General features: G+C 40.1%; 1 protein-coding gene across 9 annotated transcripts in view; it reads right to left on the bottom strand.

Annotated features, from left to right (window-relative positions):
• Window positions 1-27,091, bottom strand: part of HTR4 (5-hydroxytryptamine receptor 4) — a 211,706-nt gene that overhangs the window by 63,710 nt on the left and 120,905 nt on the right. For all 9 annotated transcript variants that reach the window (XR_010840322.1, XR_010840320.1, XR_010840321.1 and 6 more), the window contains 3 exons: window positions 25,245-25,370; window positions 23,802-24,002; window positions 100-253 (listed from right to left, as the gene is read on the bottom strand). Coding sequence is in view for 1 of the 9 variants with exons in the window: in XM_067032130.1 (XP_066888231.1) it covers window positions 100-253; window positions 23,802-24,002; window positions 25,245-25,370 (481 nt within the window). In the remaining 8 variants the exon portion in view is untranslated. The remainder of the gene's footprint in view (window positions 1-99; window positions 254-23,801; window positions 24,003-25,244; window positions 25,371-27,091) is intronic.

Genomic DNA, 27,091 nt, shown 5'->3' with positions numbered 1-27,091 from the left:
TTCTTAGAATATCCACCTAACCTGACATTGTTTATTTAGAATCCCAAGCAAACAAAGTTAGTCAGATAGTAAACCAGTGGGATCTGCACGAGTACTTACCAAATCAATTATGCCAACGTTATTCCAGCCTTGCATTATAGGGAGAAAAGAGATAAACATGGGGATGACCCAGCAGCCTCCCAGCATTAATGCGATGTGCAGAGGGGTCATCTTGTTCCTATAGACCAAAGGCTGGCAGCAGATGGCGTAATACCTGGAGAGGGGATGGGGGGGTGCCAAGGGAAAGGATGGATGAGAGGGAGAAGGAAGGAGCATAATTGATGAGAGAGAAGAGGGGAGAAGGATGGAGGAGAAGGGTGATAAGAAGAGGAGATATTGGGAAAGAGGAAAATTAGAGGGGGAGGTAGAAAATAAAAGTAAGGAAGGAAGAGAAAATAATGGTGGGAAATGGGGTGAGTGGGTAGTAGAGGAAGGGAAGGAGAAGGAGAGAGAAGTGGGAAAAGAACAGAGGAAAGAAAAACGCAATGTTACAATAAAATGTTATATTGGTCAAAGAGTTTCTGCTATTATAAATATAAACTTTGGATCATACATATGAGAACAAGGCGTTGGTCCCATTATCCCTCTTCCTCTCCCAATGTCTGAGAAGCGCAACATATACCTGAAGGTCTGCTCAGTCTCAGGCACAGATCCAACACTACCCTAATGCCTGGGCATTTTAAGAGCTTCTGTCCAGCTCTCTGGGCCTCAGTGTCTAGACATATGCAGTCCTCTTTGATAACAACTTGAGGTGACCCAGGGTTGGCCCTATATCTGAGCTCTAAGAACAGTATCTCAAAATTGTCCCCATCCTCTTGATCACCTACCTATACTGAGGTGATGCTCTAAGTCAGTGTTCTTTATTTTATTTTTTATTTTTTTTGCGGTACGTGGGCCTCTCACTGTTGTGGCCTCTCCCGTTGCGGAGCACAGGCTCCGGATGCACAGGCTCAGCAGCCATGGCTCACGGGCCCAGCTGCTCCGCGGCATGTGGGACCTTCCCGGACCGAGGCACGAACCCGTGTCCCCTGCATCGGCAGGCGGATTCTCAACCACTGCGCCACCAGGGAAGCCCAGTCAGTGTTCTTTAAATTGTGGTGCAAAGATTCCGCCCTTCTCCCCTGCATCAGACTCACCTGAGGAGATCTACTTAAAATGCAGATTCCAAAGATCTCCTGAATTAGAGCCTGTTAGGGAGGAATCTGGAGTTTGCATGTTAACAAGTGGAAGTCATTACTGCTGTTCGCTAGGTATGTCCGGTTCCCCCCTTTGGGCACATGCACTTCCTGACCTTCTTGTGATTGAGTGGGGCGGAGTGACTTGGCCTATGAGTCATGAACAGAATTGACATGTGTTACTTCTGGGCTGAACCATTTAACTGTTTCTCTGATGCCAAGAATGTCAAGTTCCAAATATTTCCTGCTCCATCATTTTCTACCTACTGGTAGAGACCATCTCATCCCCATTTATCAGGGTCTGATCTTCTCATGGGACTCTCTGCTCACGCTTTTCTGAGCCCAGATTCTGCCTACAGTACTAACTTTCTTCTTATCTCCAGAGAGAGGTACAACTTGCCAAACTCAATGATCTGATCTCTAACTCCCAGACTGTTCCTTGTATGTTGTTCCAGTCATGGAGATCACTACTTCCATGCCCAGGAAGTTCACTGAACTGGCAACAGGCAAAATACCATGGTAGTTCTATCAGCCATTTGTCTTTGGAAGAGTCAAAGAAAAAATGCAAAGAGACAGCCTGGAGGCTAAGTCTATTCTTTAAGATTTTACACCATTTAAGGATGAGCCACCCCCTTATACCCCTCATTTTATGCAGTTCACTTTGTTAAATTTTACAACCTCTTCCTTTCTTTTCTTAATTCAAAGCATAACTAATAGAACAATGGCTATATTCTTTGAAAAGGTGGTGGTAGGATGAATTGGGAGAGGGGGTTCAATGAGAAGGAGAGCCTAGTGTTAAAGCATGAGAAGAGAGTGCCTCAGGCGCTGCAAGGGGATTATACCCTTCCCTACAGGGCAACAAAGAGTAGCTAACCACATTGTACCAGGGAGCTCCCTGTGGCCAGCAAGACAGTGAGGTATCCTGATCTGGACCAGAGTATAGAACAACAGACCAAATAATGGGAGAGGGAATTACTCAGGAACTAACTTTCTCTATCTATAAAACTGACATGGTAGCCAAATCTAACTAAAGGTAACTCAGTAATGGAAAGAAACATGATTAGCTGGAATTCTCTCCACATTCATCACTTATATAAGAAAGGCAAATTATATCACAGTGGCAAGTTTTTCTTAATGGCTGTATTAACAATCATCAGAGGTTTACTAACATAGAGCTGATGAATTTGGAGTACATAAAAATATACGTCTTTTTTTTTTTTTTTCAAATTTTGCTCCCTTCCTTATTTCCTGCTAGAGGGCCTAGATTAGATATTGGTTTTGTACATTTACCATTTTTCCTCCTTTTTCTTGGTAATAGCATCCCAAATCCTTTGGGAATTCTCTTCTCTGTTGCTGTCATGTAGTTAGGAAAATAAATGATGGGACTGACTTTTCCAGACAGGGACTGACCCGATCAGACTTTTTCCTGGGACTCTGAATGTCATGCAGAGTGATGCAAAAATGGGAAAGTCCGAGAAGGTTCCTCTATTCCCACAGCAGCTTCCTGGTGGGGCTGAGAGTAGCTCCTGCTCCTTGGATCTTTGGGCAGTCATGCTCTTGCCCCTTTGGGTCCTCATTCTTTAGCTCTTCCTTCAATTAAATAAGTCACCTCATATTTTCCCACAGAATTCCCTTTTTTCTTAAGCTGATCTTATGTGTTGAACTGTGTCCCCCTCTCCCAAAAGACATGTTGAAATCCGAACCCTCAGTGCCTTGGAATACGGCCTTATTTGAAAATAGGATCTTTAGAGAGGTAATAAAATTAAAATGAGGCCATTAGGGTGGGCCTTAATCCAACATGACTGAAATCCTTTCCAAAAGGGAAAGTTAGACACAGACAGATATGCTCAGTGAGAAGATGGCAATGTGAAGACAGAGGACTGAAATGATGCTTCTACAAGCCAAAGAACACCAAAGATTGCCAGCAAAACAACTGAAGCTAAAAGAGACAACGAAGAATCTTTTCCCTACAGGTTCAGAGGGAGCAGGGCCCTGCTAACACCTTGATTTCTGACTTCTAGCCTCTAGAACTGTATGACAATAAATATCCTGTTGTTCCAGACCACTCAGTTTATGGTACTTTGTTATGACAGCCCTAGCAAAAGCTAACAAAGTTGGCTAAAGGCAGTCTCTGTTACTTGCAACCAAAGTACCTTGCCTCCATAAAAATGGTTCTGAATTCATAGATGCTTTGTTCTAAGTAAGAATACCTTTGTTTTTATTCAATATACCTCTAGATCATAGATGAAATTATAGCATCCCTTCATCTACCAACCCAAAGAAGGCAATCAAGAGATAAGTGAAAAATACTGGGTTAGCCAAAAAGTTCGTTTTGGTTTTTCCATAACATCTTACAGAAAAACCCAAAGGAACTTTTTGACTAACCCAATAGATGTCCCCCCTACCTTTGCTGTATAATTTATAATTTTTGAGGTTTGGAACAGATGTCAAGATATTGGGTAAAGATAAGACTTTGGGAATTTGGGTTGGATCTCCATTGTCATATAAATCTAAAAATTCAAAAAGACAAAGCCAAATTAAACACTTTGCAGGACAAAGGTATGTCTGAGGAAGCAAGATGTTCTTCTGACTTCCATAAGTAGATATGGATGTTTAGAGGATTATGTTGGGAAGACAACAGAATTTACAGAAGAGGACTTTGAATACATGGTTATATTGGTGCTCATAACATTTTTATGAAAGCCTTTCTTTCTAAGTCTGACTTGGCCAGGGTGACTGTCTGATTCCCATGGCATGATGAATATCCTGTCGACAATAAGAACTCCCCAAGCTCTGCTGTCCAAATGTTCTATGCTTTAATTTCCATTACCCTAGGCTATTAGGAGCTGCTGCTACAGAGAAATAAATACTGGTGACGGGTTTCCTTTTGAAATTCAACTTCAAGGGGGATCCTGTGGATGTAGTACACATGCTACCAATCCCTTATGCATTTACATACACAGTCTGTGCCCTGGACGATGAGTGCTTGCAATAAAGTTGCTTGGACAGTTCATTTCCCAGGGGGCTAAGGTGGGACACAGCCATGGTTTCTTGCACAGAGAGCTATAGAAAGTTACTCTTGCATGATGTGAGGTGGCTGGGCAAGCCTGGGAAAAATCCTTCATTCCCTACTTTAAAAATTAGCAATAAGTAAAGGGAAAAAAGAATTTCATTTTCTTCAAATTATATTGATTGAATTGTGAATAACAGTAAGGATGAATAAGAAAAATACCAAATTGTGTCTATGTATGTGTTTTACTTAAATCTTCTCCTCTACATCTTCAATCTGGTGCTATATCTTGCAGTAAAAATAATATGATTTTTAAGTGGCACGGAGTAGAGAATATAAGGTTTTTATCTGGAGCTCAAATTAGAGCCCTTGATTTTATGGGCCCAAGATTCTTGGGATGCCTTGGCATCCTTGAGACAGCTGCCATAAATAAGCCACCTCATATTCTTCTAATTTTTTTCCTCATATCTCTCCAATCTTGGCTTTCTAGCAAAGGATCTGAAAAATAAACATCCTCTTGAAGGCTGCATTCAAGAGTGTAAATTAAGTATGTGAAAACAAACATCACTCAATAAAATGATTAATAAAAATTGAGTTCTAGTGTTAACTGACCCTTAAAATTCTAACTTTTGTCTATAGATCAAGGATCAGATAGAAATCAGAAAACTTGATCTTTACCTATCATGGTTGCTTTTTAATACTTATATTCGGATTATATTACCAGTGCTAATAACAAATATATTGTCCTATTATGAACTGCCTTCCAAACACATGTACAACACAAATAGACAGAAGTAGCTAGTTAAATTTGCAAGTTATTTGGAGTTTAGGCAAAGCACACTGGCTGAGTTAATAATAAGAGTTACTTTTCATTTACTTACCAAGAGGTCTACCCGTATTATCTCATTTGGTCCTCAAAACTACTTTTGAAATAGGAACTATAAATGCATCCCTTTCACAGATGAGGAAACAGAAACACATAAGTCTTGAGATTTGTCCAAGGTGCCACTGGTGGTAAGAACCAAGCTGGGATCTGGCCCAAGCAGCCTGACACAAGGGTCAGAAGGTTAATTTCACTGCTATCACTTCACTCTGCCACCTTCCTAAAATCCCCAAGGGATTATTCTAATTCTTTACAAGCCACTCTGGAAACATAAAAACATTGAATCTCAAAACTTGAAGGATCCTCAAAATCCTGAAATCCCCAAGTCCCCTCTAAAATGAGGTATATCCAAGCCTGCATGAATGCACTAAGGACTGGGAATTCACCAAGTCCTACAACAGTACATTCTAAACTCAAGGCTCTCCTGAAGTTAAAAAGGTCTCCTGCAAAATTGATTTTCTGTAACTTCCAGTTTTACTCTCTGTCTCAATTTAAAATTTCTAACTCTAATTCTTCTTCTGCACAGTAGTCCTACAGATATCTGAAGAGAGCTTCTACATTCCTCTTAAGTTTTATTTTCTGCAGGTAAAAATATTCCCAGTTGTATTCAACCAGGGTTGATTCTGCATGCCAAAGGATATTTGGTAATATATGGAGACATATTTTGTTGCCATAACTGGAAAGGGTGATGCTACTGGCAACCAGCAGGTAGAGATCAGGGATGCTGCCAAATGTCTTACAAGGCACAAGACAGCCAACCCCCTTCAACAAAGAATCATCTGGTCTAAAAGGACAGTAGTGGCACATTTGAGAAACTTCGGTTTAGAGGAGGTGATTTTCACCAACAGCAGGGGCTCTGTGTCCTCTGTATGTTACAGTGTGCCATTCCCTCTTAACAGTGGGAGCCACAAGGAGAGCATAATACTCTGGTGTATCCTATACAGACCAGAAAAGACAAGAACATCACCTTCTACCCTGCCCGCCATAACTTAACACAACCTGTAGGACAGCCAGCAGTACAAGACACCTGCACCTTCTGAGCTATGATCTAGGACAGGAGGTGAGAAAAGTCTACCCCTAACTGATTTATAAGTTCCAGAGATGTTTGCCTGTTCACAGTTGTATCCTCAATGCCTAGTACAATGCTAGATAGAGAGTTATGCTCACAAAAGGGCTGAATAAATAGTAAACCCTTAATAACTACCAATTAAAATAAATTACAGGGCTTCCCTGGTGGCACAGTGGTTGAGAGTCCGTCTGCCGATGCAGGGGACACGGGTTCGTGCCCTGGTCCGGGAAAATCCCACATGCCGCGGAGCAGCTGGGCCCGTGAGCCATGGCCACTGAGCCTGCGCGTCTGGAGCCTGTGCTCTGCAACGGGAGAGGCCACAACAGTGAGAGGGCCAAGTAACGCAAAAAAAAAAAAAAAAAGTTTATCAAAAGAAGCAGCATAAGGTTCGTGCCCTGGTCCGGGAGGATCCCACATGCCGCGGAGCGGCTGGGCCCATGAGCCATGGCTGCTGAGTCTGCGCGTCCAGAGCCTGTGCTCCGCAACGGGAGAGGCCACAACAGTGAGAGGCCCACGTAAGGCAAAAAAAAAAAAATTTTTTAATAAATAAATAAATTACATTAAAATGTGGAACCAGGTTTTTGGGATGTGAAAGGTCATATCTAGTAGAGGGATGGGGAAAGGCTGTCTCTAATAAGTGTCTTTTAAGTTGGATTTTAGAGACTGGGCAAGGACAGTGGAGGAGAAAATATAATCCAGTTTCTATAAAGAACATGGACAAAGACCCGGAGACAGAAATTGTATATATATAAATATATATCCATCTATAAATATACATGCATGTATCCACATACCCATATAAATATAACAGAGTACAAGTTAGCTGGATGGTAGAGTGTTTATATGGAAGTAGAAGAAGTAAGCCTAGAAAACTGGCTGAAGGGCAGATTTCAGAGCAATGGTTCTCCAACAGAGTATGCTTCAGAATCACCTAGAGAGCTTGTTGAAACACTGATTGTAGGCAGATCTTGAATGGGGCCCAAGAATCTGCATTTCTGATACATTCTCAAGTGATGTTGCTGCTGGTGGTTTGGGGATCACACTTTGAGAACTGCTGTCTTAGAGGTTTCTGAGTGCTATACTTGGAGGAATCACCAATAGTTTTTTTGAACTGGAAAATGTCCATCACAATCAACACTGCTCTACCAAAGGAGATGAATTACAACAAACTCAAGAGACAGAGTGGTTGCTTCACAGGCTAGGTGGATAGTATTCATCAGAAAAAATTCTATCTCATCTCAGGACTAATCTATTAGGTCTGTTCTCTAGACTTCCATTGGACAATTGGCATTCTTTTTTAACTAGAAAACTTTTACACAGTGGTTAAGTAAATGTTCAAATGACAAGTGAGGTTCCAGATGGTCAGGATTAACTAAAATGTAGCAAGGATATTTACAAAGTAATATCTTATGCAAAACATTTCTAAGTATTGCTCATAAAACTCCATTAAAACCCACTTTGGTAGACCAGTCATCAGCTTCCCCAACCACAGTCATGTGTAAATGTGTGATCAAATTGCTTTTAAATGTCTCTGGGGACACAATTTACTTTGACAACTCTTAGAAGGCATTCATGTATTTTAAGTTCCATGCTAATCTCTTCCCCACTCCTCCTGCAATTAAGGAAAATTCTTCCTCCTCATTTCCTGCCCTCCCAACCACAGTGAAGGCAGAAGGAGCAAACGGAACAACCTGGAACCCTAGACTGTCAGAATCAGAGGAGATTTTAGCAGTCATCTTATGTTTTTGCATCTGGGTACCAACTCTGTGGTCTTAGGATCAGTTATTTAACCTTTCCAAGATTCAGTTTCCTCATCTGTAAAGTAGAGATCATTATGTCCAGCTCATTGATTGGCTGTGGGAATTGATGAAATGTTTAAAACTTAGGAAGTTCCTGGCACATAAAGCTTAATAAATAGCAGTTACTATTTTTATTCTCAGCCCCTCTGATCTTATATGTATACATATACTTATTTCATGCATGTTACTGTAAACAAAGTTAAATACATTTTGCAACCAGGGATTCTAAATTATTTAACAAATAAAATAGAAGCCACTGGGTTCAACATCTCTCTTAGTAGTTGATTCTAAGAAACAAAAGGTAAATGAGTTGGTCCCTAAAGGTGAATGGAAACGATGAGACCATACTGGCTACAATCAATGGGGTTGATTAGATGTAGTATCCTCTCATAGACTAAATCCAGGCCCAGCTCTTCTAACTGAGATGGCTGAAGACAGCATCTTGGGTGATCACTGAGCCCAAATTTCCAGTCAAGATCAGCTAAAGACCCCTCCCATCCACCGGCCTGAGTGAGCCAGAGCCACCTAATCATCTGCTACTTTAACCCTGTCCTGTCTGGATGGGGAACAGATGCCCTCAGGTGACCTAGATGCAGAGGCAGGGCCAAATCCAAAGGTGAAACCAGGAGCTGTGCGAAAGAAGAGAAAGGGAAATTTCTCCCAGAAGACTCAGGAGCAGTGAATTAAATCTCCACAATCAACTTGATGTACACTGCATCTCTAGAATACCTGAAAAGACAACAAATCATCCCCAAATTGAGTCGGTGCACTTTGGGAACAACTGTAGACTTGGGGTCTGCTTTCTGCATCTAATTTGTTTCTGATTTTACGTTTATATTAGTTTAGTATTTAGAGCTTATTATCATTGGTACATTTGTTTACTGATTTGGTTGCTCTCTTCCTTTATATATATATATATATATATATATATATATATATATATATATATATATATATATATATATATATATATTTCTTTTTTTTCTCCTTTTTCTCTTTTTGTGAGTGTGTATGTGTATGCTTCTTTGTGTGATTTTTCTCACTATAGCTTTGCTTTTACCATTTATCCTAGGGTTCTGTCTGTCCTTTTTTTTCTTAAGTATAGTTTTAGCCCCTGCTATCATTGGTGGATTTGTTTATTGGTTTGGCTGCTCTCTTCTTTCGTTCTTTCTTTCTTTCTTTTTATTACATTTTAATTTTTTTATTTTAAATAATTTTTTTATTTTAATAACATTACTTTATTTACTTTATTCTTTTTTTCTTTCATTCTCTTTTTTTCTCCCTTTTCTAATGAGCCATGTGGCTGACAGGGCCTTGACGCTCTGGCCACGTGTCAGGCCTGAGTCTCTGAGGTGGGAGAGCTGAATTCAGGACATTGGTCCACCAGAGACCTCCCAGCCCCATGTAATATCAAACGGCAAGAGGTCTCCCAAAGATGTCCATCTCAATGCTAAGACCCAGCTCCACTCAATGACCAGCAAGCTACAGTGCTGGACACCCCATGCCAAATAACTACAAGACAGGAATAAAACCCGACCCATTTGCAGAGAGACTGCCTAAAATCATAATAAGCTCACAGACACCCCAAAACACACAGGACCACTGGATGTGGTCCTCCCCATAAGAAAGACAAGATCCAGCTTCATCCATCAGAACACAGGCACCAGTCCCTTCCACCAGGAAGCCTACACAACCCACTGAACCTACCTTACTCATTGGGGGCAGACACCAAAAACAACAGGAACTACGAACATGCAGCCTGTGAAAAGGAGACCCCAAATGCAATAAATTAAGCAAAATGAGAAGACAGAGAGATACACAGCAGATGAACAAGCATGGTAAAAACCAACCAGACCAAACAAATGAAGAGGAAATAGGCAGTCTACCTGAAAAAGAATTCAGAGTAATGATAGTAAAGATATCCAAAATCTTGGAAATAGAATGGAGAAAATACAAGAAATGTTTAACAAGGACCTAGAAGAACTAAAGAGCAAACAAACAATGATGAACAAAACAATAAATGAAATTTAAAATTCTCTAGAAGGAATCAATAGTGGAATAACTGAGACAGAAGAACGGATAAGTGACCTGGAAGATAAAACAGTGGAAATAATACCACAGAGCAGAATAAAGAAAAAAGAATGAAAAGAATTGAGGACAGTTTCAGAGACCTCTGGGACAACATTAAATGCACCAACATTCAAATTATAGGGGTCCAAGAAGAAGAAGAGAAAAAGGGACTGATAAAATATTTGAAGAAATTATAGTTGAAAACTTCCCTAATATGAGAAAGGAAATAGTCAATCAAGTCCAGGAAGCACAGAGTCCCATACAGGACAAATCCAAGGAGAAATATGCCAAGACACATATTAATCAAACTATCAAAAATTAAATACAAAGAAAAAATATTAAAAGCAGCAAGGGAAAAACGACAAATAACATTCAAGGGAATCCCCAAGGTTAACAGGTGATCTTTCAGCAGAAACTGTGCAAGCCAGAAGAGAGTGGCAGGACATATTTAAAGTGATGAAAGGGAAAAGTCTATAACCAAGTTTATTATACCCAGCAAAAGTGTCCCTCAGATTCGATGGAGAAATTAAAACCTTTACAGACAAGCAAAAGCTAAGAGAATTCAGTACCACCAAACCAGCTTTACAACAAATGGTAAAGGAGCTTCTCTAGGCAAGAAACACAAGAGAAGGAAAAGACCTACAATAACAAACCCAAAGCAATTAAGAAAATGGGAATAGGAACATACATATTGATAACTACCTTAAATGTAAATGGATAAAATGCTCCAACCAAATGATATATACTGGCTGAATGGATACAAACACAAGACCCACATATATGCTGTCTACAAGAGACCCACCTCAGACCTAGGGATACATACAGACTGAAAGTGAAGGGGATGGAAAAAGATATTCCATGCAAATGGAAATCAGAAGAAAGCTGGAGTAGCAATTCTCATATCACACAAAATACGCTTTAAAATAAAGACTATTACAAGAGACAAAGAAGGACACTACAGAATGATCAAGGGATCAATCCAAGAAGAAGAAGATATAACAACTGTAAACATTTATGCACCCAACACAGGAGCACCTCAATTCATAAGGCAAATGCTAACAGCCATAAAAAGGGGAAATCGACAGTAACACAATCATAGTAGAGGACTTTAACACCCCACTTTCACCAATGAATAGATCATCCAAAATAAAAATAAGGAAACACAAGCTTTAAATGATACATTCAACAAGATGGACTTGATATTTATAGGACATTCCGTCCAAAAACAACAGAATACACTTTCTTCTCAAGTGCTCATGGAACATTCTCCAGGAAAGATCATATCTTGGGTCACAAATCAAGCCTTGGTAAATTTAAGAAACCTGAAATCATATCAAGTATCTTTTCCAACCACAATGCTATGAGACTAGATATCAATTACAGGAAAAAATCTGTAAAAAATACAAACATGTGGAGGCTAAATAATACACTAATGAACAACCAAGAGAACACTGAAGAAATCAGAGGAAATAAAAAAATACCTAGAAACAAATGACAATGAAAACCCAATGACCCAAAACCTATGGAATGCAGCAAAAGCAATTCCATTGTATTGTTTATAGCAATATGATCCTACCTCAAGAAACGATAAACACCTCAAATAAACAACCTAACCTTACACCTAAAGCAATTAGAGAAAGAAGAACAAAAAAACCCCAAATATAGCAGGAAAGAAACCATAATGATCAGATCAGAAATAAATGTAAAAGAAATGAAGGAAACGATAGCAATGATCAATAAAACTAAAAGTTGGTTCTTTGAGAAGATAAACAAAATTGATAAACCATTAGCCAGACGCATCAAAAAAAAAAGGGAGAAGACTCAAATCAATAGAATTAGAAATGAAAAAGGAGAAGTAACAACTGATATTGCAGAAATACAAAGGATCATGAGAGATTATTACAAGCAACTATATGCCAATAAAATGGACAACCTGGAAGAAATGTACAAATTCTTAGAAAAGCACAACCTTCCAAGACTGAACCAGGAAGAAATAGAAAATATAAACAGACCAATCACAAGCACTGAAATTGAAACTGTGATTAAAAATCTTCCAACAAACAAAAGCCCAGGACCGGATGGCTTCACAGGCAAATTCTATCAAACATTTAGAGAAGAGCTAACACCTATCATTCTCAAGCTCTTACAAAATAGAACAGAGGGAGGAACACTCCCAAAATCATTCTACGAGGCCACCGTCACCCTGATACCAAAACCAGACAAAGATGTCACCAAAAAAAGAAAACTACATGCCAATATCACTGATGAACATAGATGCAAAAATCCTCAACAGAATACTAGCAAACATAATCCAACAGCACATTAAAAGGATCATACATCATGATCAAGTGGGGCTTATCCCAGGAATGCAAGGATTCTTCAATATACGCAAATCAATCAATGTGATAAACCATATTAACAAATTGAAGGAGAAAAACCATATGGTCATCTCAACTGATGCAGAAAAAGCTTCCGACAAATTTCAACACCGATTTATGATAAAAACCCTCCAGAAAGTAGGCATAGAGGGAAGTTACCTCAACATAATAAAGGCCATATATGACAAACCTACAGCCTACATCGTTCTCAGTGGTGAAAAACTGAAACCATTTCCTCTAAGATCAGGAACAAGACAAGGTTGTCCACTCTCACCACTATTATTCAACACAGTTTTGAAAGCTCTAGCCACAGCAATCAGAGAAGATAAAGAAATAAAAGGAATCCAAATTGGAAAAGAAGAAGTTAAGCTGTCACTGTTTGCAGATGACAGGATACTATACATAGAGAATCTCACAGATGTTACCAGAAAACTACTAGAGCTAATCAATGAATTTGGTAAAGTAGCAGGATTTAATGCACAGAAATGTCTTGCATTCCTATACACTAATAATGAAAAATCTAAAAGAGAATTAAGGAAACACTCCCATTTACCATTGCAACAAAAAGAATAAAATATCTAGGAATAAACCTACTCAAGGAGATGAAAGACCTGTATGCAGAAAACTATAAGACACTGATGAAAGAAATTAAAGATGTTACAAACAGATGGAGAGATATACCATGTTCTTGGATTGGAAGAATCAACATTGTGAAAATGACTCTACTACCCAAAGCAATCTACAGATTCAATGCAATCCCCGTCAAACTACCAATGGCATTTTTCAGAGAACTAGAACAAAAAATTTCACAATTTGTATGGAAACACCAAAGACCCCGAATAGCCAAAACAATCTTGAGAAAGAAAAATGGAGCTGGAGGAATCAGGCTCCCTGACTTCAGACTATACTACAAAGCTACAGTAATCAAGACAGTATGGTACTGGCACAAAAACAGAAATATAGATCAATAAAACAGGATAGAAAGCCCAGAGATAAACCCATGCACATATGATCACCTTATCTTTGATAAAGGAGGAAAGAATATACAGTGGAGAAAAGACAGCCTCTTCAATAAGTGGTGCTGGGAAAACTGGACAGCTACATGTAAAAGAATGAAATTAGAACACTCCCTAATACCATATACAAAAATAAACTCCAAATGGATTAAAGACCTAAACGTAAGGCCAGACACTATCAAACTCTTAGAGTGATACATAGGTAGAACACTCTATGACATAAATCACAGCAAGATCCTTTTTGACCCACCTCCTAGAGAAATGGAAATAAAAACAAAAATAAACAAATGGGACCTAATGAAACTTAAAAGCTTTGGCACAGCAAAGGAAACCATAAACAAGATGAAAAAACAACCCTCAGAATGGGAGAAAATATTTGCAAATGAAGCAACTGACAAAGTATTAATCTCCAAAACTTACAAGCAGCTCATTCAGCTCAATATCAAAAAAACAAACAACCCAATCCAAAAATGGGCAGAAGACCTAAATAGACATTTCTCCAAAGAAGATATACAGATTGCCAACAAACACATGAAAGAATGCTCAACATCATTAATCATTAGAGAAATGCAAATCAAAACTACAATGAGGTATATCACCTCACACCGGTCAGAAAGGCCATCATCCAAAGATCTACAAACAATAAATGCTGGAGAGGGTGTGGAGAAAAGGGAACCCTCTTGCACTGTTGGTGGGAATGTAAATTGATATAGCCATTATGGAGAACAGTATGGAGGTTCCTTAAAAAACTACAAATAGAACTACCATATGACCCAGCAATCCCACTACTGGGCATATACCCTGAGAAAACCATAATTCAAAAAGAGACATGTACCAAAATGTTCACTGCAGCTCTATTTACAATAGCCAGGACATGGAAGCCACCGAAGTGTCCACCGGACAGACGAATGGATAAAGAAGATGTGGCACATATATACAATGGAATATTACTCAGCCATAAAAAGAAATGAAATCGAGTTATTTGTAGTGAGGTGGATGGACCTAGATTCTGTCATATAGAGTGAAGTCAGTCAGAAGGAGAAAAACAAATACTGTATGCTAACACATATATATGGAATCTAAAAAAAAAAAAATGGTTCTGAAGAACCTAGGGGCAGGACAGGAATAAAGACACAGACGTAGAGAATGGACTTGAGGACACGGGGAGGGAGAAGGGTAAGCTGGGATGAAGTGAGTGGCATGGACATATATACATTACCAAATGTAAAATAGATAGCTAGTGGGAAGCAGCCACATAGCACAGGGAGATCACCTCAGTGCTCTGTGACCACCTAGAGGGGTGGGATAGGGAGGGTGGGAGGGAGGGAGATGCAAGAGGGAAGAGATATGGGAACATATGTGTGTGTATAACTGATTCACTTTCTTATAAAGCAGAAACTAACACACCATTGTAAAGCAATTATACTCCAATAAAGATGTTAAAAAAGAAAAAAAAAAAAAGATGGCCACTTCTCTCATCCAGAGGTAAGGCATCTGACCCCTTCCCACAGGGCTGCCCTGTTACTTGGACCAACAAAGTACATTAGAAGTGTTGTATGCCAGTTCCAGGCCCAATTGTTAAGAGGACCCTTGGTTTTTCGGAGCCAGGAAAATCTAGCATGCATCAATATGAGATCATGAATAGGGACCACAGGGGAGAGACTCCCTTCTGTCACAGATATGGATTGGTTCTCCATCTGTGTCCTATTTTTTTTTGTTTTGGGGGGGTGTTTTTTGGCCATGCCACTTGACTTGAGGGATCTTAGTTCCCCAACCAGGGAGTGAATCCAGGCCCCAGCTGTGAAAGAGCCAAGTCCTAACCTCTGGACTTCCAGGGAACTCCCTCTGTCCTGGTTTTTTATAGTTACCTTAGAGATATCTGTGACATAGCATTTCTCTAACTGTAATAATTATCCACTTCCTTCTCTGCCACAATTACTACTATTTCTACTATACACACCACCTATTTTTTGAGAACATACTCTGTGTCAGAAGTATATTCTACATTATATCTAATTCCTACAGCAACTATGCAAGGCAACATTCAACATCCACATTTTAAATATAAGGAAACTGAGGCCCAGAGAATTTAATCCATTTGCCCAACATCACACAGCCAGGATATGGTAGAAATGGGACTTAAACCTACATTTGCCAAAGTCCATGCCCTGGTAATGCTGACAAAAAGCAAGGCTAGACAAAAGTAACCCTATCTAGGAAGAGGAAGAAAAGTATGCAGTGCCCTTTAAGCTTTTTTAGCTGAGGACACAAGAAAAAAGACATATTTAAAGATTAACCTGATAGATAAGATAATACACAGGAATAATAACTAAGAAGCTACTGCAATAATCCGAAATGGGATGAAAAATGTATAAAGAGGAGGAAGATGGATTTGAAAGATATTTATGAAAATATAGCTATGACTTGGCATCCAGCTGGTTGTGGTAGATAAATAAAAGATGTCCTCAGAGAATTACCTTTAAATGACTAAAAGTTGACTAATAAATGCACCTTTGATGTACAAAGTGGAAGAGAATATCTGTTTATGATGGAAATTTCCACTTTGAGCACACTGGGTTTGAGAAGACAGAAAGATGCTTAAGGCAAGATGTCGAACAGGCAGCTAGCTGTTCAACAGAGGCCAGAGGACCCAGCATGGGACAAGACTGCAGGAGAGATGAGGGCAGAGGTGCAAGCAAAGCCACAGGATGGGTGAGGTCTCCAAAAAAGAGAAGGGAGATACCCAGGGCTGGAAGGCTGAGGGTCTAACCTTGAAGGACACTCAGCTATGCAAATAGGAAGAAAAAGACAAGTATCAGTGTCTAGGAAGGCATCCACAATAGTCACCAGGAATTTGCATTGGGAAAGGGAAACAATAATGGAATAATAACTGAAGTTAACATTTATTGAATGCTTACTAGTTGCCACACACTAGTTTATGTTCTTTGCATATAATCAGTAATTTAGTCTTCACAAACTCCAAATGGAATATACTATAATTAATACAATTTTGCTGATGAGAAGATTAAACCCAGAGAATTTCAATAACTTCCTTAAGATCATACAGTTGGTAACCGGTCAATCTGGGATTGAATCCAGGAAACCTAGCACCCCAGGCCTCGTTCCTATATATCTATATATCAAGATTTCTAAAAGGGTAGAAAAGCTAACGCTAAAGTCATATCAAACCACAAGTCACATCTGAGAGCATTCTATGCTCAGCTAAATATGCCTGGAGCAGCTACTGGGGATCTGTAAGAAGAGCACAGAAACAGATGAGATAAAGGCTGACTCTCAAGGAGCTGGTAGTCTAGGGTGAGACAGATAAATAAACCAATTATTAAAATGAGTGATAACTGCTATGTTAATATTTAACATTCTATGGGAGCTCAGAGAAAGAAATAACAAATTTTCTTTGGGAATGAAGCTCAGCCAGTTAGTGGAGAAGGTGAGTATTGAAGAAGGGTGGATGTCCACCAGGAAAAGAAAAGGAACTCAAGACACAGGTGCAACACGGAATTACGAGGAAATACACCATATTCAGGAAATGATAACAGACCACTCATGGGTGGGAGTAGAGATAGGAAAGACAAAGATTGAGGATAATTCGGGGAAAAGGACTGAAAGATAAGCTAAGAATTTAGCCTATATTTGATAATGTGAAACTGAAAAACCTCTGGGGCTTTGCACATGATGATTTCTAGAACTGTCGCTCCCCATACCTCACCCTCTCCCCCTTCACCTACTGGCATCTACATCATCTACAGATCCCAGCTTCAGCATCACTTCTTCTGAAAGCTTTCCCTGCACTGGAGGTCACATGCTCCAACAACTTCCTTGACTTCCCCTTATTCTATTTCAATGACCACCAATTTTACTATAATTACCTATTCACTATCTGTATTCTCCACTAGACTAAAATCTCTGTGATTCAGAGCTTTTCTGATTGTTCACCACTGCACCTCCAGTGCTCTACTCACCTTGAGGCAATTAGTAAGCACTCAATAAATATTTGATGAATATAAAAATAAGATTTCATAGCCTCTAGCATGAAACTCAACAAATATTATTATTACATACAAAGCATGAACCTCAAAGAGTATGTGAGAAGGGGAAACTTATAATCCCCACTCCTTGCAGAAATGTATTTCAATCCTACTGGGAAAACAAATGTAATTGTGTGACACAAGTTCACAGTGACAGACACTTTTCATTTATACATTGCAAAATTGAGTTATGCTCCAGGGAGATCGTTAAGAAATGCAGGCATACTTATCCCCAGCACAGGATGAAATATGCAATCTTTGAGTCAGAATTGTATGTTTTACTGTACAAGCAAAATTGTTTCAAAAGAAAATCTGTGACTGAGAAACTGTTGGAGGATTTTTGCAGATAAAACACATCAAATTCCTGGGCTGCCAAAAGGAAAGGTGACAATTCAGATGGACATATCAAAGAGAAAATCTTGCAATGCTATATAGATGATGGTATCCTCAATGAAGTGAAATAGCTTTTTTAAAGGGAACTACATTTGAGCCAAATGTAGGGTAAAATACAGCATGATCAGAGAAAGATAGGAATGGTTAAAAGTCTGAGAAGTATGGTATATGAAGCCAGTGGAAGGATCTAGCAATATGTGGCATAATATAAAGAAGACTCAGGGATGACACACCTCTGTCATGTTGTGGAGGCTCCATAAAGATACCTGTAAGTCCTCTGGTCAGTTTAAGAGAAGTTGATATCTGCTATCCTCGTCTGCCCAACATCCCTCTTTCCGGAGGGAAATGCCATTTTCCTGCAACATATACTTCTGGTAAAGATGGCAGTCACAGTGCCTCACCTCTGCCCAGCAACCTGATGTGTCATCCCCACCCCATGATGAGGAGAGTGTCTGACTCAAGCAAAGCCAACCAAAGTTCTTCAATGAGAAATAGCATTTGTTTCTCTTCTTTGGACTCATGAGTTAAGGATGGTTTAAGACACATGTTTGCCTATAGCTATTTTTCTGAACACAGCCTGAGAATGAATCCAACAACAAAACAGCATAGGGACAAAGAGAGAGATATAAATATGGGGACAGACATAGAGAAATAGAGACAGAGAGGGAGATACAGAGAGAAAGAGAAGGAAAGAAGGAGACAAAAAGGAGAGGGAGACAGAGACACAGGGAAAGAGCTAGACTAGATGATAATGTTCAAGCCCTGCAGAGCCATGTCTGAAGCCTGACTTTTCAGCTATGAACCAATCAGTTTATTTTCTGTTACATGATGCTGAAAAAGACCTTAGTAATACATCATCCAAGAAGCAAGTTGGTAAAAACACTATATTTAGGCAATTCATTAGGATATATACAGAGAAAGCCCTCTTCAAAGTCTTATTTAAAACATAAACCCATTTGAATAAACTAAAAACATGTTCACATAACAAGTCTGCTTATTGTATATGAAATGACTGGGATTTAGAGGGGGCTACTATTTACAGTTGTTAACTCTAGGGTGTACAGCAGTGGAGGTGGAGAGGAAGAAATGGGGACATTTTTACTTGTGAAATGATGACTTTTTTTTTTTAACAAAAGAAGGTATTATTATTGACTCAGGTATTATTATGATGATTTTTAAAAAACTGTGATGATTATAAAAGATCTTGTCGAAATAGATCAAACACAAGGTCATGAACTGGGGTGGGGTGATCGAAGATGAAGGTGAGGGTCCTCGCGAGGAAGAATCTGCCAGCAGGAGATAGTGAAGGCTCCCTTGGGGGGAGATTCTAGGGCGTTTAGTGAGGAAGCAGAAAGAAATCACTGGTCAGAAAGATGTCCATGCTCCCCACCTTGTTCTGACCTCCGAGGGAACTTCTAACACTAAAGTCAGAATGTTCTCAGCGATTTGAGGAATGTGCTGTCCCAGGAGCACTTTCAGCTAAAAGGCTATTCAAGAAGTATTAACTTCTAGCAAAGAGAAAACTGAATACATATTTCAGAAATTAGTAAAAATGAAAGCTCCCAACCAAAATCCAAATGACCATCCAGCCTAGCCAACCCTATCCCCTACTGCGCCCATATAACCACTGTTAACAGTTTGGTACAACTTCATTCCTACTCTCTCTCACACTCACTGATTCATGTACACCCAGATACAAACATCTATATATTTACTTTACAAAAGTGGAATTATTCTAAACATTAGAGTCTGAAACTTGCTTTTTTTTCCCCACATAATAAACCAGTAATATCTTTCTAGGACAACACATGAGCTGTTTCTCATGGTTTTTAATGGCTGCATTATATTCCACATGAAAAACCAGTAATCTGTTACAAATACTTGGTTGCTTTTAATTTTCACAGTAACCTTAGATTTAAAATAATCAACTGTATGTAAAGCTTTAATGCAGTTTTTGACCTCCCGTGGCCCATACTATATGATGCATGTATTTCAATCATATTTTGGAAAATATTTCTAATGAGTCAATAAACTTTCATTAATAGGTTTCGATTCTCAAAGCACCAGGAAGCACAGTGGATAGAAGATGGTGGTTGGAGAAATGCATTCAATAATATATAAATGAAGTCTTGCATCTTACTTTGATACAGAGGTCTGCCATCTGGGTGGAATTAGGAATCAAGGTGAGCATTCTTGCTCGAGAGGCACTACCCTGTATCAGTCACCCCCAAAGACTCAGGGCAGCTTTAGAGAGAAGGACAAGATATCTTTCCAGGAGTCACTTGGCAAGCAGCAACATCACACCTCTCTGAGACATTCACTCTGTACTTCAGGCTGTCTCATGACAGCCCAATTGTCATGCTGGGAGGAATACAGCAAAATAGAAGCTAGATGTATATAAGTCATACTCTTTCAGGCTAAAATGTCCTGTAATATCCAGAGTGAACCTTCTACCTTAATGAGAATGTCACTCTTGGGACAGGAAATGATGGGAGATAAATGGCAAGTTTCCAAGACTCCCAGAAGAAAACAAAACCATTTGACTCCATTTAACTTATAGTATTAGAATTTTGATGTCCACCACCATCAGAGAAGGAAATGGAATTATTGGCAGAACTATTTAAAAAAAGAGAATGTGCTGAATGGTCCATTTGTTCAATGGTATTTACAAAATACCTAAATCAGTGTTTATGTAATTACTGGTTAACTATCAATCTCCCAATTAAAAGGTAAGTTCTGTGAGGGGAGGAGCCTTGTCCTTATTCATGTCCTTGATCTTTTTCCCATTGGGGGAGATAGAGACATTTAAGAAAAAATTAAAGAAAAATCAATTGTGGTTTTAATCACAATTGCTCTGTTTTCAAAGGAGAAGGATGGTTTTGACTGGCTCAGAGAGGACTTCTGCAAGGAAGGAGGACTGAGCTAAAATGTGAAAGACATTCAAGAGAGGAGGGAGCAAAGGAGCTTTCTGGGCAGAGGGATGAGCCAAGGCTGAAGTGGCTGAGCACAGAGCACCAGAAAAAGAGAGAAAATGTCAAGAGTGAAGGTGGTGAAGGGCATGACGTGGGGATGGGAACATAGACAGGAAATAGATGGTGCAACACCCTACAGGTAAAGGAGTTTGGTCTTATCCTCAGTGCAATGAACAGCCATTGAAGGGTTTTAAGCAAAGGAACAATGGGATAAGAGCTGCAGTATTAAAAGATCGCTATGAGATCTGGCAAGTATCAAGCAGATTAGCAGGGATAAAATAGAGGATAAATTAGTGGGGATAAATAGGAGATTGTTGCAGCGACATACAAGAGATGATATTAGTTTGCACTAGGATGACAGAAATGGGAAGAAATAGACTAGGATCTGTGCAGGAAGAAAAATCAGGTGGACTTGTCATTATTTAAATTTAGGGGATAAGGGAAGACTGCGTTAAGAGTAACTACCTGGTGTTTGGATGTGGCAGCTGCTGGAAAAGCCATTCACTGAGGAGGAGGTCCAAGTTTAGTAAGAAAGATCATGAGTTGTATGGATAGTTACAAGAAACTGGAAATAGCATCCACTAACATGGAGGGCTGCACCAAGCTGGGCCAATGCTATGCCTTAAATGGATCATCTAACTTCACCCTAAGTGCCATCTGATAAAATAGGTGCCACTGCCCGCATTTTCAGAGGTAAGAAAACCGAGGCTCAGCAACGCTTAGTAACTTATCACCATTCTCAGAGCTAAAAATTGGCTGAGCTGGGATTTGAACCCACGTTACCTCAGTTCTAAAGCTGATGGTTCTTAATTACCAGCCCATACTGCTTCATGACAACTGAGGACTACTCAGGGAAAATTTCATGATTTCAAAAGGTGATAGTCAACCTGGAACTCTGAAGCCAAACCTTCCTAGGAAACCTTCAATTCTTCTCTCAAGGCTGCCCAGAGAATACCATCCACATCAGGAAGATGATTCTATGTTTTCCGCCATTCTTCACTCCCCACCCGCTCAGGCTTTTTGCCCAAACCTCAAGGTTACCTCCAGGTGCCCTGATCTCCTCAGCTTTGCCTTCTCCAAGTTCCTATAATACTTTCAGTCTCACCTCTTATTTTGGCAACGATCAAATGCAGGCTACCCTGCAGGATGTCCATATACTTTCTGTTTCCTCACATTTTATTTTTTCTAATGTGAACTTTTTTTACAGTATATACCGACTGTCTTTAAAAGTCTTTCATGCATTGAAATCAGATTGTTGTAAATAAGCTAATAAACACAAATTTCAAACTGTGACACCATGGTTCTGCCTGCCAACCAACAGTTCTGTTTTACCCATGTTATCATCTCTAGTTGTAGAGTGGAATCTCATTATACACTGCATTTAAATTACATACATTCATCTACATGTTCTTTGCAGAGCAAGAGAGAGAGGACATGTACAATTTAAATACAGCAGGCCATTACGCCTGCCATTCTAATCAATAAGCACCTGTTCCATAAAATAGGAGATGAATTTGCTGTTCCCTCAGCTGGTTTCAGTCCCTAAGGATCTTTCACAGCATGAGTAATTATCTGGGAAAACTCTGATTTTAGTGTATAAAGGTACATATTTTATTTTATCTTAAAAAATGTTTATATCTTTATTGGAGTATAATTGCTTTACAATGGTGTGTTAGTTTCTGCTTTATAACAAAGTGAATCAGCTGTACATACACATACATCCCCACATCCCCTCCCTCTTGCATTTCCCTCCCACCTTCCCCATCCCACCCCTTTAAACGGTTGGTCGCAAGGCACTGAGCTGATCTCCCTGTGCTATGCGGCTGCTTCCCACTAGCTATCCATTATACTTTTGGTAGTGTATACATGTCAATGCTACTGTCTCACTTCGTCCCAGCTTCCCCTTCCCCCCCACCTCTTCCCCTTCCTAAAGTCTGTTCTCTATGTCTGCATCTTTATTCCTGCCCTGCCACTAGGTTCATCAGTAAAAGGTACACATTTTAGATATAGCACAATCTCTAATTTTAAGTCAACTATTCTGCCTATTCCTCTATTAAAGAAACAGTGACCTATCCCAAGACTAGGTGGAAAGCTGGGGTCTTCTGGACTAATCAAGAGACAGTAAGAGATTGTCCCTGGCAATTCTGATAACATGAGATATTTCACACCACACTTTCTTTTGGGAACTACCCTTAAGATATGACTGCAGTGAGGGCAGCATATGTTAGTGTAATCGTCTGACTTTTCAATTGCATTCTGACTTTATTATTGAATATAAATAAGCAGGAATTGGAAAATAAAAAGTGCTGATACAAATGGTAAACATGCACCTCCAACAAGTGAGGCAAAGATAGAAATCATTAGGCCTCCTGAAGTCAAATGTGAAGAAGAAGAACACATTTATGCAACAAGAATGAAATGCTAGCTTGGCTCCTAAAAGCAAACAATTATTGGGGATTTTATAATCACCTTTGATTTTCTGGAAAAGAGCCTCCCCAGTCACAGGCACAAACCTAAATATGCACACAAAATGATGATACAGACACATTTTCAGAAGGTCATGTTCAAACAGAATACTATCATTCTGAAGCACCTGCTGCCTACTGGGCAGAGAGATTAATTCTTGTGTCTTGGCATCCTCAGAATTTTCTTCGTGCCATCAGTATACAACTTAGGGCTCTATCTGTGGGAAACATGATTGCAGTTTAGACTGTAAGCTCCTTGCAGGCAGGTTCTAGCCCTTACTAATCTCTACGTCTGCGGCGTCTTAGAGAATGCCTGACTAAAAAGGGTACTGTGCTAAAGCTGGAGAGTGAATGAATACATGAATAGCCAGATTTACCTCTCTGAGATTCATTTCCTCTAATGAATTAGGGAAGAAAGAAAGACACAGCCCATCCAGCTGTTGTCTCCAGCACGGAGCTCCACTACGCAAATGGCTCTGGCCTTACCTATCCAGAGAAATGCAGCACAGGTGAAAAATCGATGCCGTTGTGAGCAGGACATCTAGAGATGTCCGGACGAGGCAAAACATCTCCCCATAAACCCAGACGTCTTGAACCAGCTCAATGGCACCAAAGGGCATCACCAGCACTGACACCAGCAGATCCGCAAAGGCAAGAGACACAATGAAATAATTGGTTTTTATTTTCCTGTGGGTGGAAAAGTATAAGGGAGGAAGCAGTGGGAAGAATAAAGGAAGGAGGTTAGGGGGAAAGGAGCAGGAGAGAAAAGGGGGGGAAAGGAAGCACAGGAAGAAGGAAAGAAGGGAGGGAAGAAAAGGAAAGAAAAGTCAGATGTGCAACATATTCTGTGAGATTCAATTTCCCCTTCTGTCACATGCGTGGTCCAGTCACTTCAGACTTCTCCAGACCCCTTTGCACCAGAAGCCCTCTCTTGCTCTCCCCTGTGACCACACTGGCCTGACTTGAGCCCCCGATACAGAGTCCCTCTCAAGGGTTTTTACAGAATGCTCTCTCTCCCCACCCGTTGGCCTAGCTACACCCCATCTACCCTTTAGGCCTCGGTTTAGTCATTCTCAGAACACCCTCCCAAGGGGCCCCCTTAAAAAAAAGTGTCCAATTCCACCGTCTTCCACTCTTTGACTACCATGTGCCTCACATTTGCCACACTTGTTAGAATTTAGTTTTTACACTTTCTTGATTAGAGCATGTCTTGCTTAAAGAGGAAGCAGCAGATGAGATAGGACTGCATCTTTTATCCCCTTTTACGGCTTGGTGGCTCTTAATCTAGGCTGCACACTAGAATCGCCTAGTAAATTTTTCTAAGTATTGATGCCCAGGTCTCACCCCAGATCAATCAGTCCAGGGACTCTGGGTGATTAACCCACTTACCCACCCCCAAGTTTGAGAGATAAAATATAGGGCGCCCAGTTAAATCTGAATTTCAGATAAACAACGAATAATTTTCTAATATATCACAAATATTGCATGGGACATACTCATGCCACATATTAGTAATTTTAAAAGGGTCTTCAAGTGATTCTAATTGCAGCCAAGGATGAAGCAGAAAGAGCAGAAGACCCATGTTTAAATCCTAGATCAACTACTAGTCAGCTACCCTTTCTCTGAACCAATTAATAAAGTGGGGAGGTAGGATTAGATGTGCTCTCAGCAATTATATATAGAGTGATCACAACTATTACAGAAAAGACAACATAGGAAACAGATGTGCTTGTACTACTGGTTATGTTAAAACTATGGGATTATATGTGATTTTTTTCCCTGCTCTGTTTTCTAAACATCATTCCCATGAATCTTTTTCCCTTCATAATTACAAATTATAATGGAAATTATAAATTCAGACCTCAGTTTTCCAGGGAGAGCCCAGAACTCCACCCAGGTTTCCTCATGAGGTTGCCTCACGTGACTCACCTGAGCTGCCTGTCCCTGCACACAGCCACCATCACCAGCAGGTTCCCCAAGACTGCCATCAGGATAACAGCCGAGAGAAATGTGAGCAGCACGACTTTCTCCACTGACCCGAAACCCTCCTTGGAACTGGAAGACACACAAACACAAAGAATTGAAGGAAACTCTGAGACACTGGAAAGAAAATTAGTCTCTTCCTCATTCATCTTCAGGAAGCTAACTTCATTATCAAAGCTGCAACGCACATGTACTGTGCACCTAATATATGCCAATGTCTGCACTTGTCTCTTTACATGTTATCCTGGTTAACTCCTACATAATGAGAAGGAGGAGGCTCAGAGAGGTGGATTAACTATCCTGAGACTGCACAGTGATTCTCCATCAGAGAACTTGAGGCTTTCCTTCAGAGCACTGACCTCAGCTTGTGCTCAGAAATGTTATTTGGTTGATTCTTGTTTGGCACACCTACTCAGCTAGGTTGTAAGCTCCATGGGGCAGGGACATGGTCTGTTTTATCCACTGACAAATTCAATTTCAACGTATCATTCATATTTATCGAATGAAGGAAAGATGACATTGAATGAGTGAATGACGGTAACTTGAACCACTGTGTGAATACAAGGACCACCCTGTTTTCAGTACCGCATCCCAGCCCACGCAGAAGATGCTGTGTGCAGGTGGGCTGTCCAAGGAGTAGGTCATGGCTGAAGGCTGTTCTTATATGGCTGACCTGGACAAACTGATCTTGTATTCTGCAAAGCCCATTGGAAAGACAGCAGACAATCAATAAACTCAGGGACTCCTTTCACTGCCCTGAACTACATTTATTTTGGTGCCCAACATAACAGTTCAAATTTGTGTTCCTGTAAATTTCAGCAACTGATTTGATTCTATAAACACTGCCCTCCTACTGTCAACTCAGCATTTTGTCTCACTAACTTAGAAGTGAGTGTCCCCTATCAATAAAAGCATAATGAATGCAGGTTATTCAGAAGCTACAGGAAAAGTTTCATTTTTAATAGAGTAGTAAAATGTTCTCTTTAAATGAAGTTTCAGAGGATCTTAAAACTCTTAGACCCAGGGCTTCCCTGGTGGCGCAGTGGTTGAGAATCCGCCTGCCGATGCAGGGGACACGGGTTCGTGCCCCGGTCTGGGAGGATCCCACATGCCGTGGAGCGGCTGGGCCCGTGAGCCATGGCCACTGAGCCTGTGCGTCCGGAGCCTGTGCTCCGCAACGGGAGAGGCCACAGCAGTGAGGCCCGCATACCAAAAAAAAAAAAAAAAAAAAACAAAAACTCTTAGACCCAAATGCACGTTTCAATACAGAGAAACTAAGGCCCAGAGAGGGGAACTGAGTTGTCAGAGCACATTAGTGGCTAGTCTGGGAGAAGCTGCTTGTTCTGTAGGCCATAACTCGGAACACAGGTCCCACTGAACCAAGAAAGATCTGTCTTTACTGAGCTCTTCTGACTGAAAACCAAGATGGCTGCTGGTCCCAAATCGCAGCAGCCCATGAAGTCTGGGCTCTGGCTTTGTCCAAAACTTTTTCCATTAGGCCTGGCATGGAAGACAAGGTGACAACTGGAATAAGGAGTCAGAAAGTTTCACTCTGCTCACAAGTGGTTTTATTGCTTCACTGAAGTTCTTATGGCTAGGGTTCAGATGAAGAGAAATTTGAGGTATGTCCATCTAGATCACCCTTCCACACCTAAATTGCAACTATCGACAGTACAAATAATGGACAAGTAAGATTTAACTCAACGAGGAAAAAGAATTCAGTAGCATGTTTTGTCTATCCAAAACTATTTTGATTTTAGGCCACGTTAATTGAGGTAAAGTGTCTAATAAAG

Source organism: Kogia breviceps, chromosome 4 (genome assembly GCF_026419965.1).
Source record: "Kogia breviceps isolate mKogBre1 chromosome 4, mKogBre1 haplotype 1, whole genome shotgun sequence".
Taxonomy (NCBI): domain Eukaryota; kingdom Metazoa; phylum Chordata; class Mammalia; order Artiodactyla; family Physeteridae; genus Kogia; species Kogia breviceps.
The sequence above is the reverse complement of the archived record's forward strand: the minus strand, read 5'-3'. Positions and strand labels throughout refer to the sequence as shown.